The sequence below is a fragment of the Gnatocerus cornutus genome, chromosome 6, assembly GCF_029298725.1.
Source record: "Gnatocerus cornutus isolate USDA-ARS CGAHR chromosome 6, icGnaCorn1.1, whole genome shotgun sequence".
Classification (NCBI taxonomy): Eukaryota; Metazoa; Arthropoda; class Insecta; order Coleoptera; family Tenebrionidae; genus Gnatocerus; species Gnatocerus cornutus.
This window is the reverse complement of record NC_142238.1, coordinates 14,371,088-14,385,504: the sequence shown is the minus strand read 5'-3', so window position 1 is coordinate 14,385,504 and position 14,417 is coordinate 14,371,088. Positions and strand designations below refer to the sequence as shown.

Here is a 14,417-nt window from a genome sequence, read left to right as displayed (position 1 = left end):
AAGGGTTGGAACTTTGCTAATTGTGAAGCAACAGCAACCAAATTTAGGGAGGTTACTAACTTTTACTTAGTGATTTACTGTGCTAGATTTCAAGATTGTTAAGCAAAAGTAACAGATTTTAGAAATTTTTATTTTTCAGACGAACCAAAAATTGAAAAAAAAAAGGTTAAAACTCTAGTAATTTTGATGTCACAGCAACCAAAAATGGGGACTTGTAATTTTTACTAGATTATTAATTGTGCCAAATTTAAAAATTTTAGAGCAAAAGCGACTGATTTTAGAAATTTTAATTTTTTCCAGTAATTGCTATTGAAGGACGAAACTCTGATAATTTTGATGCTACACCAATCAAATTTAAAGAAGTTACTAATTTTTACTTAGTTAGTATCTACTCCAAATTTGAAAACTATAGAGCAAAAGCAAGCAATTTTAGAAATTTTTATGTTTTGGAAGAACTGAGAATTGCAAAATAAATTTTTTAAGGGATGATGGTACTTTTGACTCTACTACAACCAAATTTGGGAAGATTAGTAATTTTTACTTAATTATTAACTGTGCCGAATTTCAAAATTTTGGAGCAAAAGTGACTGATTTTAGAATTTTTTATTTTTTAGAGGAACTGAAAATTGCAATAAAAATTTATTATCGCTTGAAACTGTGGAAATTTTGACGCCACATCAACTAAATTTGTGGAGGTTACTAATTTTTATTTAGTTATTAACTGTACTAAATTTCAAAATTATAAAGCAAAAGCGACAGATTTTTTCTTTAGTTAAACCGAAAATTGCAAAACAAATTATTAAGTTTAGAAACTCTGTTAATTTTGACGCTACAACAACCAAATTTGGGGAGATTATTTATTTTTACTTAGTTGTTTACTGTACCATATTTCAAATTTTATAGAGCAAAAGCAAAAATAAATATATTTTTTAGAGGAACCAAAAATTACAAAAAAAAGAATTAAGAGATGAAACTCGTAATTTTGATGCTACAGCAACTAAATTTTTGGACGTTACTAATTTTTACTTACTAACTGCACCAAATTTCAAGATTATTGAAAAAAAGTGACCAATTTTGGAAATTTGTATGTTTTTGAAGAACCGAAAATTGCAAAAAAAATGTATTAAGGGATGAAACTTTGGTAATTTTGACGCTACAACAACCAAATTTGGAGAGGTTACAAATCTTTACTAAGTTATTAACTGCACCAAATTTAAAAATTATAAAGCTTAAGGTACTGATTTTAAAAAAATATATTTTTTAAAGAAACCGAAAATTGCAAGAAAATGTATTAAGGGTTGAAACTGTGGTAATTTTGAGACCGCAACAACCAAATTTTTAGAGGTTACGAATTTTTACTTAATTCTTAACTGAGTCAAATTTAAAAATTATAGAGCAAAGCGCCTGATTTTAGAAATTTTTATTTTTTGAATAAACTAAAATCTGCATTTTTTTTGTATTAAGAAGTGTAATTTTGGTAATCTTAATGCCAAAGCAACTAAATTTTGAGGAGTTACTAATTTCAACCTGCTTATTCACTGTGCTAAACTGCAAAATTGTACGTAGATCAGAACACACAAAATTTGCTAATGCAAAAATGGTGGAGGCGCCGGACCAGACAACAAAATATTTACTTTTAAAAGTCCACATTTTAACAAATCTGTATCATTTTTGTATTCGGAGGTTCGTGCGCCACAGTTAAACTAGTGCCTGGAGCAACTTCCCATGAAATTTCCGTCTGTCCCAGCCAAAAACGCCCGGCTATGTTTGCCACGGTTGGCCTCTTTGAGTAAACAATATTTGACACATCAGAGGACTTTGTCTGTTGATATAGGAGATCACAGTCTAAAACAAACAGCAAAAGCCAGAAACTCATATATTAAAGCCTTGACCAGAAAATCGCATAATTTAAAACGCAAGCGTGAGGCAGAAACCCTCGCCGGCTTTAACATTAAATATGTACCGTGTGATGTAGTGTTAAAAGCTTCCTTTACTGTTAAGTTTCCGATAAGAACCGCGTGTTGAATTTTGAATCATCTTACCTTATTGATACTAGAATCATTGCAAAAATGAGGTATTTTCCTAGCAACGGCACCACTAACGATGTTGGCGGGATAATCTCGACGACGAGGAGGAAAAACACGTGAAGACTAATCAGGATGGATATCGACAGTGTTACCTGGAAAAGAGTTTTGTTAGTTTTCTAAAATAAGCATAGTTTGTTGTAGTTTGCCAATTATGATTTACTCGAGCTCACGTCCAGTTGTTCGAGCCAATTATAGCAAATGTGATGAAATATCCAGCCAGCGTGAGATAACAGAATGTAATTAGACCAGAGGAGAATGCAAAGAGCGATTTCCGGAACAGAACAATGCTTAGAGACAAAATACAGCACTTGGCTTTAGCATGCATGGGACAAACAGTCGAATTATTTATTCAATGCTTGCCAACGAAATTTCCGTGCGAGATTATATCTCTAACAACCTGAAATATGAAATTTTTTTCTCAAACTTTACACTGACAAATCATGAATGTGACATCGAATTCATTAAGGCTCAGCTAAAGTCTCTATCAACTAACTCCGAGAATAGTTTAGCTCTGTTTGCTTAGGACTGGGTCATTATTTTTTTCGATTAATTCCCGCAATATCATTAAAATTGTTTGAGCCCCAGGAATCAATAACTCTGGAAGAAATAATAATGCTTCTAAATCCTGCGATGGGAGAGAATATGACAATTTGAATATAAAACTTCGAAACTTTCAATGACTGATGGTGGATAACTTTCCGAATTTTGTATTAAAATAGAGATCGTTCCTGATATCTATGACCGGACGAAATCTGCGATTACTAACCGACAATTGTAGAATATTAATCCAAATGGTGCTGAATAACAGATTGCGTGTTCTGGATGATTTATCAATGGACACAGAGAGTAATGAGCACAAGAACGATGCAAAGTCATGCAGGAAGAAATTAAAGAGTCGTTTTCAATTGAAAAGCAAAATTCAACTATTTGAAAGAGTTTAAAAGCTCGTTGCGACAAATTTTCTTAACGACATGTTTTTGCTAAAACTCTTTGGTCGATTTCGCCTTTCAGACGTGATTCGTTGAATGCTTCTGGAATAATTAAACGCGCAAAGTGTAAAAGTAAAAACTAATTAAATCAGTGCGATTTCAACTCTTTTCGTTACATTTTAATTCCGGCAATTACGAAATATGTTCCGAAAGCTTCAATGTAATTTGATTGAAAACTGAGTTATTACGAGAGTTTCAACGCATTTTTAATTTCAGCTATTTGGTTAAACAATACAAACTAGCTGAATAGGCATTGTGGTTTATTGCAAGCTGAATGTAAATTAGTGCAACAAGACGCGATATTTATCTTCCTGATCAAAGTCCGTGCAAACATTCCCAACCGCTTCTTTCCCTTTTCCCTCGTCTCGAATTTCAGCAATTAGGAAATAAAATCTGAACGCTTCCAGAATGTAATTTAGTCATGTTTTTGTTCCTTCGTTTTATGACAGTTAAAAGAAACTCCGACATATTCCTGCACTAACTTGAACTCGACCAAGATAATGGAAATTCCGGCAAAAAACGCAAGAAACTGTCATCGGAGGCATCCATTAACGGACATTACGTTTCGTATAGAACTTCATTAAACAGGACATCAGATGAATGTTTATTATTCTTAGCCGATGCTTTAATATACGATGTCGGTGTTGACACGATGTAAGAAATTATTTAGACAGAGTGGAAATTTCTGTATCAGAGTTCGTAAGTTAAACATGGCGGTGAAATGACAATGAAACTTTTTTTAGACGTCGGGGCGAAATGGACGGAATTACCACTATAAAAGGGTGATGGATTATTTATTACCTTTTCTCCACTGTCTGATGGCAGGTAGAATGTGAGAACGGTGAGAAACGAAATGCCCATGCAGGGAATGATGATGTTCACGGTATAAAACAAAGTCTTTCTTCGCATCGTTATATTGAAAGTTATATCGAGATATGGCTCATCACAGCATGTGTAGAATTTTTCATTTCTGCAACAAAGAAAATAATTTAGTTTCGCAAACACACATAAAAATACTTTGTTGGGAGTACCTGAAGACTTTTATAGATAGTAGCACTAAATTTAAATTCGGTGTTCTCTTTTATTTAACTCACAATACGACTTGAATAATCCGGCAATAATTTTTGATTATGATCAGTAAATAGCATCAGAAGCCACTAACCCTTTATCGCCTGATTTAATTAACTTTGGCGAGCAGCGTCCGCTTTATTACATTGATCTTGTCTACGAGCTCTACAAAATGAGCTCTAGATCCCAAGAAAATAAAACTTTAATATTTTTAACACTTAGAAGTGTCCATGGCTCTTAAAACTTTTTAAAACTTTTTTATAAATGGTTGCTCTTAACTAACATCCATAGTTAATTGTTTCATAATCAAACCTGCGCTCGGTAACTTAGACATTGCGGATTAATCATTTCAAGTTGAGGATAATCGTCAGGAAACAACATCCACGGACAAACTAGACGTGTACATCTGCCATCCATCATCTGAAGATTCGCTCCATTAAATCTGTTTATTCCCCCAGATATTGATCTTGTAAGTGTCCAACCTCCGTGTAAAAATTAAGACACTTGGGTTTTGACACTAAATAATGGGGGAAAAGCTTCACACTAGATTTACAGGGTTGCGGAAAATGAGCAAAAGTTGACGTGAAAAATGGTGGAGGCGCCGGGCACTAAATTTTTCTGCGATCAAATGGCCGGTAGTAAATTTTAATTTAGAACCTTAAGCTGTAAAAATCGGGGATTTAAACCCAGGATTCGCTAATTTTATTATGCTATGAAATAATTTCTTTTCGTGAATTTGTTTTTGCCAATTCTAAGGATGAGTATATAGGGAATGCAAGTATCTTTATTTTTCTCGGATTTTATTGAACTAAATTTGATCATACATAAATCAAAATAACGGGAAATGAATTATTGGAGAAATTGTCACGTTTTTATCACACGAACTATTGAAATTTTATCGGAAAAATAACTGCGGTGTGTCGTAAAATTTGTAAAAGTCTGATAAATTTAAATGCAAAGCGTTTGGTGATTGCATTGGTACATATTTGATTTTACTGATCATTTAGTCTTGTTGATAACAATATAGACGGGAATATTTTAACAGAACTAACCAATTTTGAATTTATTTGCAATTTTGCAACAAATATTTTTTTGCAATTAAATTTTAAATAAAATTTGGAGGGTTACTAATCTAATTTTTATTATAAACTAGGCAAAATTTTAAAATTATGGAACAGAAGCAACTGATTCTGAAAATTTTTATTTTTTAGATGAACTAAAAATTGCATTTTTTTTATTAAACCAAAATAAAAATACAACTATTGAACGAATTTTGGGCGAATTTTTTTCTGAAGCAAGAAGGCGATTTCTAAATTTTATAAAAAAAATATCTTTGGTTGTGTTGGCGCTACAGCGATAAAATTTGGTGATGTTGCTAATCCTTACTTATTTATTAACTGCACCGAATTTCAAAATTGTAGAGTCAGATTTTAGAAATTTATATTTTGAGGTCGAGCTCAAAAATTTAAAAACTCTATTACAAAAAATGTATCTTTGGTTGTGTTGGTGGCACAGCGATAAAATTTGGAGAGGTTGCTACTCCTAACTCATTTATCAACTGCACTAAATTTTAAAATTTAAGTTTAACAGATTCTGGTTTTAGAAATTTTTATTCAAAGGACGAGCTCAAAAGTTCTATGAAAAAATTTTTGTCTTTGGTTGTGTTGGTACAGCAGCGATGAAATTTGGGGAAGATGCTAATCTTGACTCATTTATTACCTGCACCAAATTTCTAAACTTTTAAACAGCAGACTCAGATTTTAGAAAATTTAATTTTTATGACAAACCAAAAAGTTTCAAAATTCTTTTAAAAAATGTATCTTTGGTTGTTTTGGTACCACCGCGATAAAATTTGGGGGAGATGCTAATCTTAACCCTTTTATTAACAACAAATTTTAAAATTGCAGAACAACAGACACGGATTTTAAGAATTTTTATTTTTAGGATAGAACAAGCCCAAACGTTTTAAAATTCTATAAAAAAATTATATATTTGATTGTGTTGGTGCCATAACGATAAAATTTGGAGAGGTTGCTACTTTTAACTCAGTTATTAACTGTACGAAATTTCAAAGTTGTGAAACAACAAACTCGGATTTTAGAATTTTTATTTTTTTTTGGCAAGACAAAAGGTTGAAAAATTCTATAAAAAAATTGGATAAACAAAAACTTCTAAAAAATATGTCCTTGACTCAAATAAAAAGTTATTTATCGTAAAAATGACCACAGTTGTTGAAAATCTTTGTCATGAGAAACTGGCAAGACAAAAGGTTGAAAAATTCTATAAAAAAATTGGATAAACAAAAACTTCTAAAAAATATGTCCTTGACTCAAATAAAAAGTTATTTATCGTAAAAATGACCACAGTTGTTGAAAATCTTTGTCATGAGAAACTGAACTATTCAAAAGTGTGCAAAATTCGTATTGTTTTTAGTAGAAGAAAACGCTTGTTTGAATGTTTTCTTTAATTTGCTTATTCATTTCCATAACTCACCTCGCCCGTCTTCGTCCTTTGAAAATATTTATGATTCTCAAAGAGATGTTTGCAGCCTCTCATGTAAAATTCACGATTTCTATTATAAAAACCGCGAAGAGCTCGCAATCACAATTTTAGATTTTATAGATCTCATATTGGGGTCAACCCGCCCTAAATTAATATTTCTTATGACATCCCCGACTATTTCATAACTTTGAGTTTTATCTTCAACCACAACCTTTAAGCCCGGTAAAAAAATGCGTCATCGTTTTTCTCTTTCAAAAACTCTCCAAACAAGAGATTAGTGCTTCGTTTTGTTTTATGTAGCGCTTATAGCCAAAGCTTCGAATTAATTTTATTCGCATTAATCTTCCTAAAGTTGTATTAACAGACTTATGCAGCAATAACAATTTATCACAGAGATGACAAATGTGATTATTCGGATTTATGGTATTTTTTAGTATTACCTTACGGCAGGTACTTCGAGGATGTCCCATTCGACGGACATATAAAATTCAGAGAGGTCAACTCCGACGTCGACAATGTTGCTTCCAGCTTTTTCGTCCATGTGGCGAAGATCCACCTAAATAAAAATTAAGTTACAAGAAGATTTTTAAGTTTTACCACACCAATACAATTATCAGCTAATATGTACAGAGTATACAGAAACACCTGTAACAAACAACAAAACCCAACAATCAGATTTAGAAAATTCGAGATTTTCCCCGCGACTATTTATTATTATAATTTGTGGGGAAATATTCCAAAGTGTTTGACAGGAAAAAATTGCAGCGAATTTCTTAGCGGATTTGGCGTCGGCGAACCGGAACAAGTCGAATTAATTTCATTTATCAAAGAGAATTTATGTATGCTGTGAGATTTGTTGAGCGAATTTGGCCACTTTAAGAAAAATTAAACACAAGCATGCGAAGAAGAATCCACATGCAGAAGTTAGCTTTAATGAACTTGCTTTAATCACAGTTTAAGCGGTTTTTTAAGAGAATATTTAGTCGTCACTGTCTGAGTAAATCTGTGGAAACTAAATCCATGATTCTTGCCCGCAATTTAATAATGAACTAAATTCCCAGCATGATACCAAATAGTTCCCGATCTGCTCGAAATTTATTTAATCCCGACGTCAATATTCCGGGATTAAATTATACTGTTATTAGTTACGATGAGAGATATAAATCCCGGATTTTCTAGACATCCGCCACATTTTCACCGGAACTTTGAAATGTAATTGCATTTTGTAAATTCCAAGATGAATCAAAACAATAAAGTTACTCGAAGACTATTGACCAAACCTGGGAATTAAGACAAATAAACATTTCATTTGGCTGCAAAATTTTTATTTTACTTATTTGGTTGGTACCGCCGTACTCAAATCGAACAATTGAAGATTAATTTAAATGCAGAGCAGTGATGCCAACTTTAAAAAAGCATTTTTTTTGCCGCAATTGTTGAAAAATTGGTGGAGGCGCCCAAAATCACATGGAAAAAAACCTCTCGCTTGTTTCTGTAATGAGAGTAAAACTAACAAACCACAACTCAGAGTGTCACATGATTATCCCGACTAATTGCTGTTTAAGTTTTGCCCTTTTCCACCCTTCGTGAGTTTTTGTCGGCGGTCTAAACATTTTGGCAAAAATCTGATATGTTGGCAACAAGACAAATGTAATAAGGAACGCCCATCATTATGCGACATAAATCTCTGTCAGTGCTGCTAACGTTGCACACTTCAGGATTAGAGATTTTACTCAGACAGCAGAAAATAATTAAAGAGCTGTATAAGTTTAAGCATCAATTATAGTGGAACTTAAGTAAATCAGTTTAAGGATGAGTTTAAAAGCGAGTCAGTTTAATTCCTGGAGGAAGGTTTGTTTGACTTGTACATATCTCTTACACAAGGTAGAAATTTCGTTTTGTGTCAGTTTGTTTGATGTAGATGATAAGCATGCTACAGTGAGACAAGCAAGCATTGTGTGAGAATCTAAAGAAGCATGAGAAATCTTTCAAATTAAAATAAAGCGTGCAGTATTGTTAACTCATGGTGCTTTTATCTGACATTTTTAGTAATGTTTTAGGCAATTTTTTTAGTGTGACAATGGATTTTGCCAGGCGAGTAATGAAACCAAGTGTAATGTATTGTTTCATATTACAGCTGGAAACCCTAAGCATCACAGGAACCATGTAAAGCACGAAGCACAAGACAGCCATTATTTCTGAACACACCGGCATTTCTTTTAATTACGTTTATTAAATTAAAGTGGAAATGCTTTGTTAACTGTCATACTTACCGAACTTAATCTCATAAGTAAACACCTAGAAGTGTTTCAACAAAATTGCTCTATTGTCTCTTAACAATGCAATTTATTTTATTTTTTTTTCGGTAGCGCTATCATGCCGCGGAGCCAACGTAAGCGACATCCATCTAACATTTACCGTAACTTTCTAACACTAACCTCCCTTAATGGAAAAGGTATAAAATTTGTGGTGCGTCAAAAATTGTTACACCACAGACAAAAATATAAAACGCGCTAAAATTTGCTACCACTAAATTAGTGACGAGTATCAACCGCACATTTTTAGTTCCAGCTTTCAAAGTTATTTTAGTTAGTAAATTATTGTTTTATTTAAGAGTGAACTACTGAAGCTAATGGCTAAAAATAAAAACAAAGCCATATGTGAAATCAAACATGACAAGCCACGAAAAAGTTCCGCTCGCTGTCGAAATTGTGTTGTAAGATTTACTTATCTCTTCAAACAAAAATTCGATATCAACCTGTTACGGATTCGTAACTTCGTTTCAGGTTTTTATGTTTACCTGTTTGCCAGAGTCATATGTGAAGACGAAATAAGTCAAAGGAGCTTTGTATTAAAAATCCTTTTGTAGGTCAAAAGTTGAATTATTTTAGTTCAAAAAAGATCGTAGTAAATTCGATATATTTTACAATGATGAGAAACACAAGTTTTCCATTATTCTGTCAAAACTGGTACGCTTAAAAATATTCCGATATTAATTCACCGTATTTACTGAATGCGACGCGAATAATTCAAATTTTGTTTTTGTTGACTTTGTGTTCGTTCCAAAAGAACAATTTTACGTTAGTGGTACATCGGGATCGTTGTCTAAAAAATAAAAATATCGCGAATAATTGACGATTTTTAAAGATTTGTGGGCATCACAAATCACAAAAAGCTCGTAAAAGCACTTTTTTGTTAGTCCATGAGATTTATAATGTGTCTGGTTTCAAATTTGTTGTTATTTTGTCAAAAAGCTTCTTCAACTTTTGGGTGAACAATTTCGTCCATTGTGCTTTCAGACCTGGAAATTTGAAGCTGATTAACAGCTCATGTTTCGTCTGAATTTCAAATTAACCTGTGCACGACATCCAGCAGTGACAAATATTGACTCTCTGACCTAAACTAGGTGTTCATCCACATGTAAAGCGTTATAATAATGTTCCCCCTATGGTAAACTACCCCAAAAATATAATAACGCTAGTCATGAACACATCGTTTATAGCACTTACTTTGTAACAGTTTTTAATAGCTCTACTTTATCCTAATTTATCTCTTGACTGCTTCGGTGGCTATTAAAGATGGGCATTTATCGTATAACGACATATTCTGCTGAAGGCTATATGATGCAAATTACTTCCCAAGTTTCAAGTAATTTATTTTATGGTAATGCAATTAACTTTTAGATGTGACTTTTCGTTTGGTATTTGACAGTGATGCCAGTCGTGCGTTACTGAATATATCGTCTATGGTCGGTTAAACTAAACCATAAACAATGTTTCAATTTTTATAGCCCATAAATTAACCGCGGTGTGTTTTTAGTAAAACTCGTGAAATTTTAAGATGTTTATTTTAAAGATTTAGTTCAATTTACTCCACCTTGCAATATCAGGAAATGTCAGCATTTGTCCTGAATTAAAATGTACTCTGAGGTGTATTGTAAGCCGAGACAACACGTTTCTACCACATCAAATGTAAATTTAAAACCTATTAGGGACTATAAGTAGGATAAGCAAACGGGATTCTACCTGCCTCCCCCAACTTAATTTATTCCATTGATATTCCCATTCACCGACTATTTCAAGGAAAAATAACGAAATGTGCGTTGAAGACTCAATTTGATTTGTTGCAGTAACCATCGCAGAATTTAATTAACCGTTGTTTCGGTTCTAGATTCGTTTTAAAATATTGATTGAATTGCTTGGAATAAAAGGACAAAATTGTATTGATGTGCTTCGAACTTATCGGGATAGAATTATTGATTTTAAGGGAAAAGAATTTATGTAACCTTGTGGAGAAATTACTTTCGGCTTGTGACCACAACGAGGAAATGGCTACTTGGAAGGCATAAAGCTTCTTCACCAATCGAGGCAATTTCACAAAATATTTCTGCGGTTGTACGGCTGCAAACAGCAAAGCCGAAATTGAATTCTTAAAGGAGAGCAGAGTACATAAAACGGCAGAATGGACATTATCACGAAGTGTGAGCATAAAGTTTCTATGCATGAGGAAAATTTTGGGGACAATCTCACTTAGCTACATGTTGTATAATATTAATCCCAAAAATAATAAAAAAGTAGAAGGTATTTTGTTATTTTTGACTTTCTTTAGTACTTAAAAAAAAAACTGAAATAAATTTTTATAAAAATGGACACAAAATTGAAAATCTGATGGATTTAACGCATTGAAATGGTTTAAAATTTATGATGAATCTCATAAATCTAAAAAAATCAATACAATTTTAAATACCTACATTTGCAAATTTAAAATCTAAAATACTGTTTAAAATATTGAATGTTTATAAAAATATACAAATATGCAAAGTATTTGACAGATTCTAAGTGTCTAAGACACATCAAAAATAAAAATGCATCTAGAAAAATTGGAGTATTCAAAGACTTTAAGAAATACGTAGAATTTAAAGCATTCATCGGATCCACAAATACTATATAATCAAGATTCTAGCTAAGAATCAAAAGAGTGCAATGTATATATCTAAAAATTTCTCTAAATTCTTAAACTAAGCTGAAAAAGAGAAAATCTATAAATTCTTCACAATTATAGAATACACACCTAAATGGTCTAAAAATTCGAAAAATGTAAACAAGCTAATATAAGTAAAAAATGTAAAAAATATAATTTGTAAGGCTAGAAAACCTAAATTTAAAGAATTTGAACAAAATACAAATACAGTTATTAAAAAAATCTAAAAAAATCAAAAAGAACTTGAAAAAAATATGGTCATTAAAATGTACCCAATTTTAGAGAATATTAAAAATCGAAATAGTCTAAAAATTATAAAAATTTGATAGTTTGTAAGGTTGGAAAATTTAAAGAAATCTAAAAGAATTTGAACAAAATAAGGTCATTAAATTTTAGAGAATTTTGAAAACTCAAATTGTCTAAAATTAAAAAAAAATGTAAACATTCTAAAAACAACTAAAAAATTTAAAAATTTTAAGGTTAGAGAATCTAAAAAAATTTAAAAGAATTTAAGCAAGATGAGGTCATTAAATTGTACACAATTTTCGAGAATATTGAAATCTCAAATAGGCTAAAAATAAAAAAAAATGTAAACACTAAGAAATTTAGAAAAATTGAAAATTTGCGAGGCAAAAAAATTTAAAAAAATTTGAACACAATAAGGTCATTAAATTCTATACAACTACATACGGGGAATATTCAAAACTTAAATGGTCCAAAATATCTAAAAGAATTTGAATAAAGTAAGATCACTAAATCCTATACCATTATACAGGGTGTTAGGTAACGTTACGGCCATAGAATAATTGGTAATTAAGGAAGGCAAACTGTCTTGGAATCCGCAATTAATTTTATTTTTTTCGTTTTAGTTAAAAAGCTACAAGGCTTTAAAGTTGACCAATAGAATGGCTCCAAATAATTTTTCAATTTTACAGAAATCCAAGTAGCTTTCGGACCAAACGAATATTTGTCACTATCCCGTCACATTTGAAGTTTTAAATCAGTGGCGTCAATAAAAGGGAAAAACAACGCAATTTTATTCAAAAAACAGACAATAAAGCAACAATGCAATAGATGTTCAAAATGGCCACCATCTTGTTGAACATATAATTGTAAACAACGCAACAATGTTGCCTTTATTGTACTCAACACAGTTTTGTTTTGATGAACTTAATTTGTGATGTCCACAAAAATGGAACAAGTACGCCACTGATAAAAAATAAGAACTGTCAGTTTGACATCAAACAAAAAATTTCCTTCAGTAACTCTGATTCAAATTCTGGTAACCTTATGCAAATTGTTCCCTGATTGGTCACATTCAAAGCCTTCCAGCTCTTAAACGGTTCAAGAAAACCCGAAAAAAACTTCGAAACATTCCTTTTCACGGCTGCCTCCATCACCCCTTTTTCTATGGCAGTAACGTTACCTAACACCCTGTAGAGGGATATCAAAAATCCAAATAGTCTAAAAATTAAAAGAATATGAACAATCTAAAAATTTTTATAATTTGTTAAGTTTAGAGAATTTAAAGAATCTAAAAGGAACAAAATATGGTCACTGAATTGGTCACATTTATCACAGGATATGAAAAACTGAAATAATTTAAACATTCAAAGAGTAAACAATTTAAAAAAATATAGAAAAATTTAGGAATTTGTAAGGTTAGAAAGTCTAAAAAAATCTAACAAAACTAATTTTAAGGCAGAGAATTAAAAAAAAAATTAAAATGTACCTACCTATTGCCCAAAATATAAAATTTTCACATTCTCATCTTCAAAAAATGTTTTGAGATTTATTCTTCTAAGCTTGTTGTAAAAATGGCTTCTATTTAAAGACTTACCTTAATTACAAATTCGAGCCCCCAATTTTAAGAGGAATGAGCTTTTGCCATTAATGAAAACGGGGAACTGTCGGAAATCACTTTTACTTAGTTTTGCTATTTATATCCCACTGGTATTGTAACATAACATTTAAAGCCATTAATTTAGCTAATGACAAAAAGTTGGAAAGTTGTCCTATTATACTCTCAATAAAGTATCGCTCTGATAAACTCTTCTTGTCTCGTTAGAAACTGTTAAAATCGATACCCAAAGTACCATGCTGATTAATTGAAATAAATCAAGACCCAACGTAAGAGAAGTGTATGCACGAACTTTAATAAGTTTTAACGATTGGGCACCGTTTAATAGAGCCCGAACACGCTATAAATTCCGCAAGGTGCAAAAGTCGTGCAAGTGCATGCAATCGTTGAACTCGAGTGCTTTGAACCGACATTTACTAACCTACAAACCCAACAAAATCTCCTCTTTGACAGCACTCCAATAACTGTTCATTTTTGATGGCCTATCAGTGTTAATTAAATTGAAAAAATAGCGCTCAAAGCGATCATTTCCCGAAATAACAAGTGTGTGGAAACGAATGGAAAAATAATCGTTCATCAGGTTGATTTCGTTTTCAATTAGCGCTTGTCAAAGAGGGAGCTTCCATGCAACATTGAAGCAAACATTTTCATGCAAAGTTCAGTTATAGCCCAGTCAATAAAGGTTTTAATCTAACCCTGTACTGCAGAGATAATTTAAAGGTCCTCGGTGAACTTTGCTTGGAATTTTAAGACAATCTGCAAGCTATGAATGGAACTCGCTCGGCTTCTTCGACGAAATGACCTCGACTCTACAACGTGCATCGAAAAATTAGAAGCGAATGATTTGTGGAATTAGTTGCCTGTCTGTAAGGTGTTGACACTAAAATAAGAACCGCGACGGTTTAAGCCCCCAGCAACTAAAACTGCTAC

The 14,417-nt window shown here is 32.1% G+C and overlaps 1 protein-coding gene across 6 annotated transcripts in view; it reads right to left on the bottom strand.

Moving 5' to 3' along the window:
* The window catches only part of nAChRalpha4 (nicotinic acetylcholine receptor alpha4), a 64,307-nt gene that overhangs the window by 5,051 nt on the left and 44,839 nt on the right, over positions 1-14,417 (bottom strand). For 5 of the 6 annotated variants that reach the window (XM_088040209.1, XM_088040211.1, XM_088040210.1 and 2 more), the window contains 3 exons: positions 7,087-7,202; positions 3,878-4,046; positions 2,043-2,179 (listed from right to left, as the gene is read on the bottom strand). In XM_088040209.1, the coding sequence (XP_087896335.1) occupies positions 2,043-2,179; positions 3,878-4,046; positions 7,087-7,202 (422 nt within the window). Of the gene's footprint in view, positions 1-2,042; positions 2,180-3,877; positions 4,047-7,086; positions 7,203-14,182; positions 14,238-14,417 lie in introns of those variants that run through there. The other variant, XM_088040215.1, reaches the window with a different exon arrangement.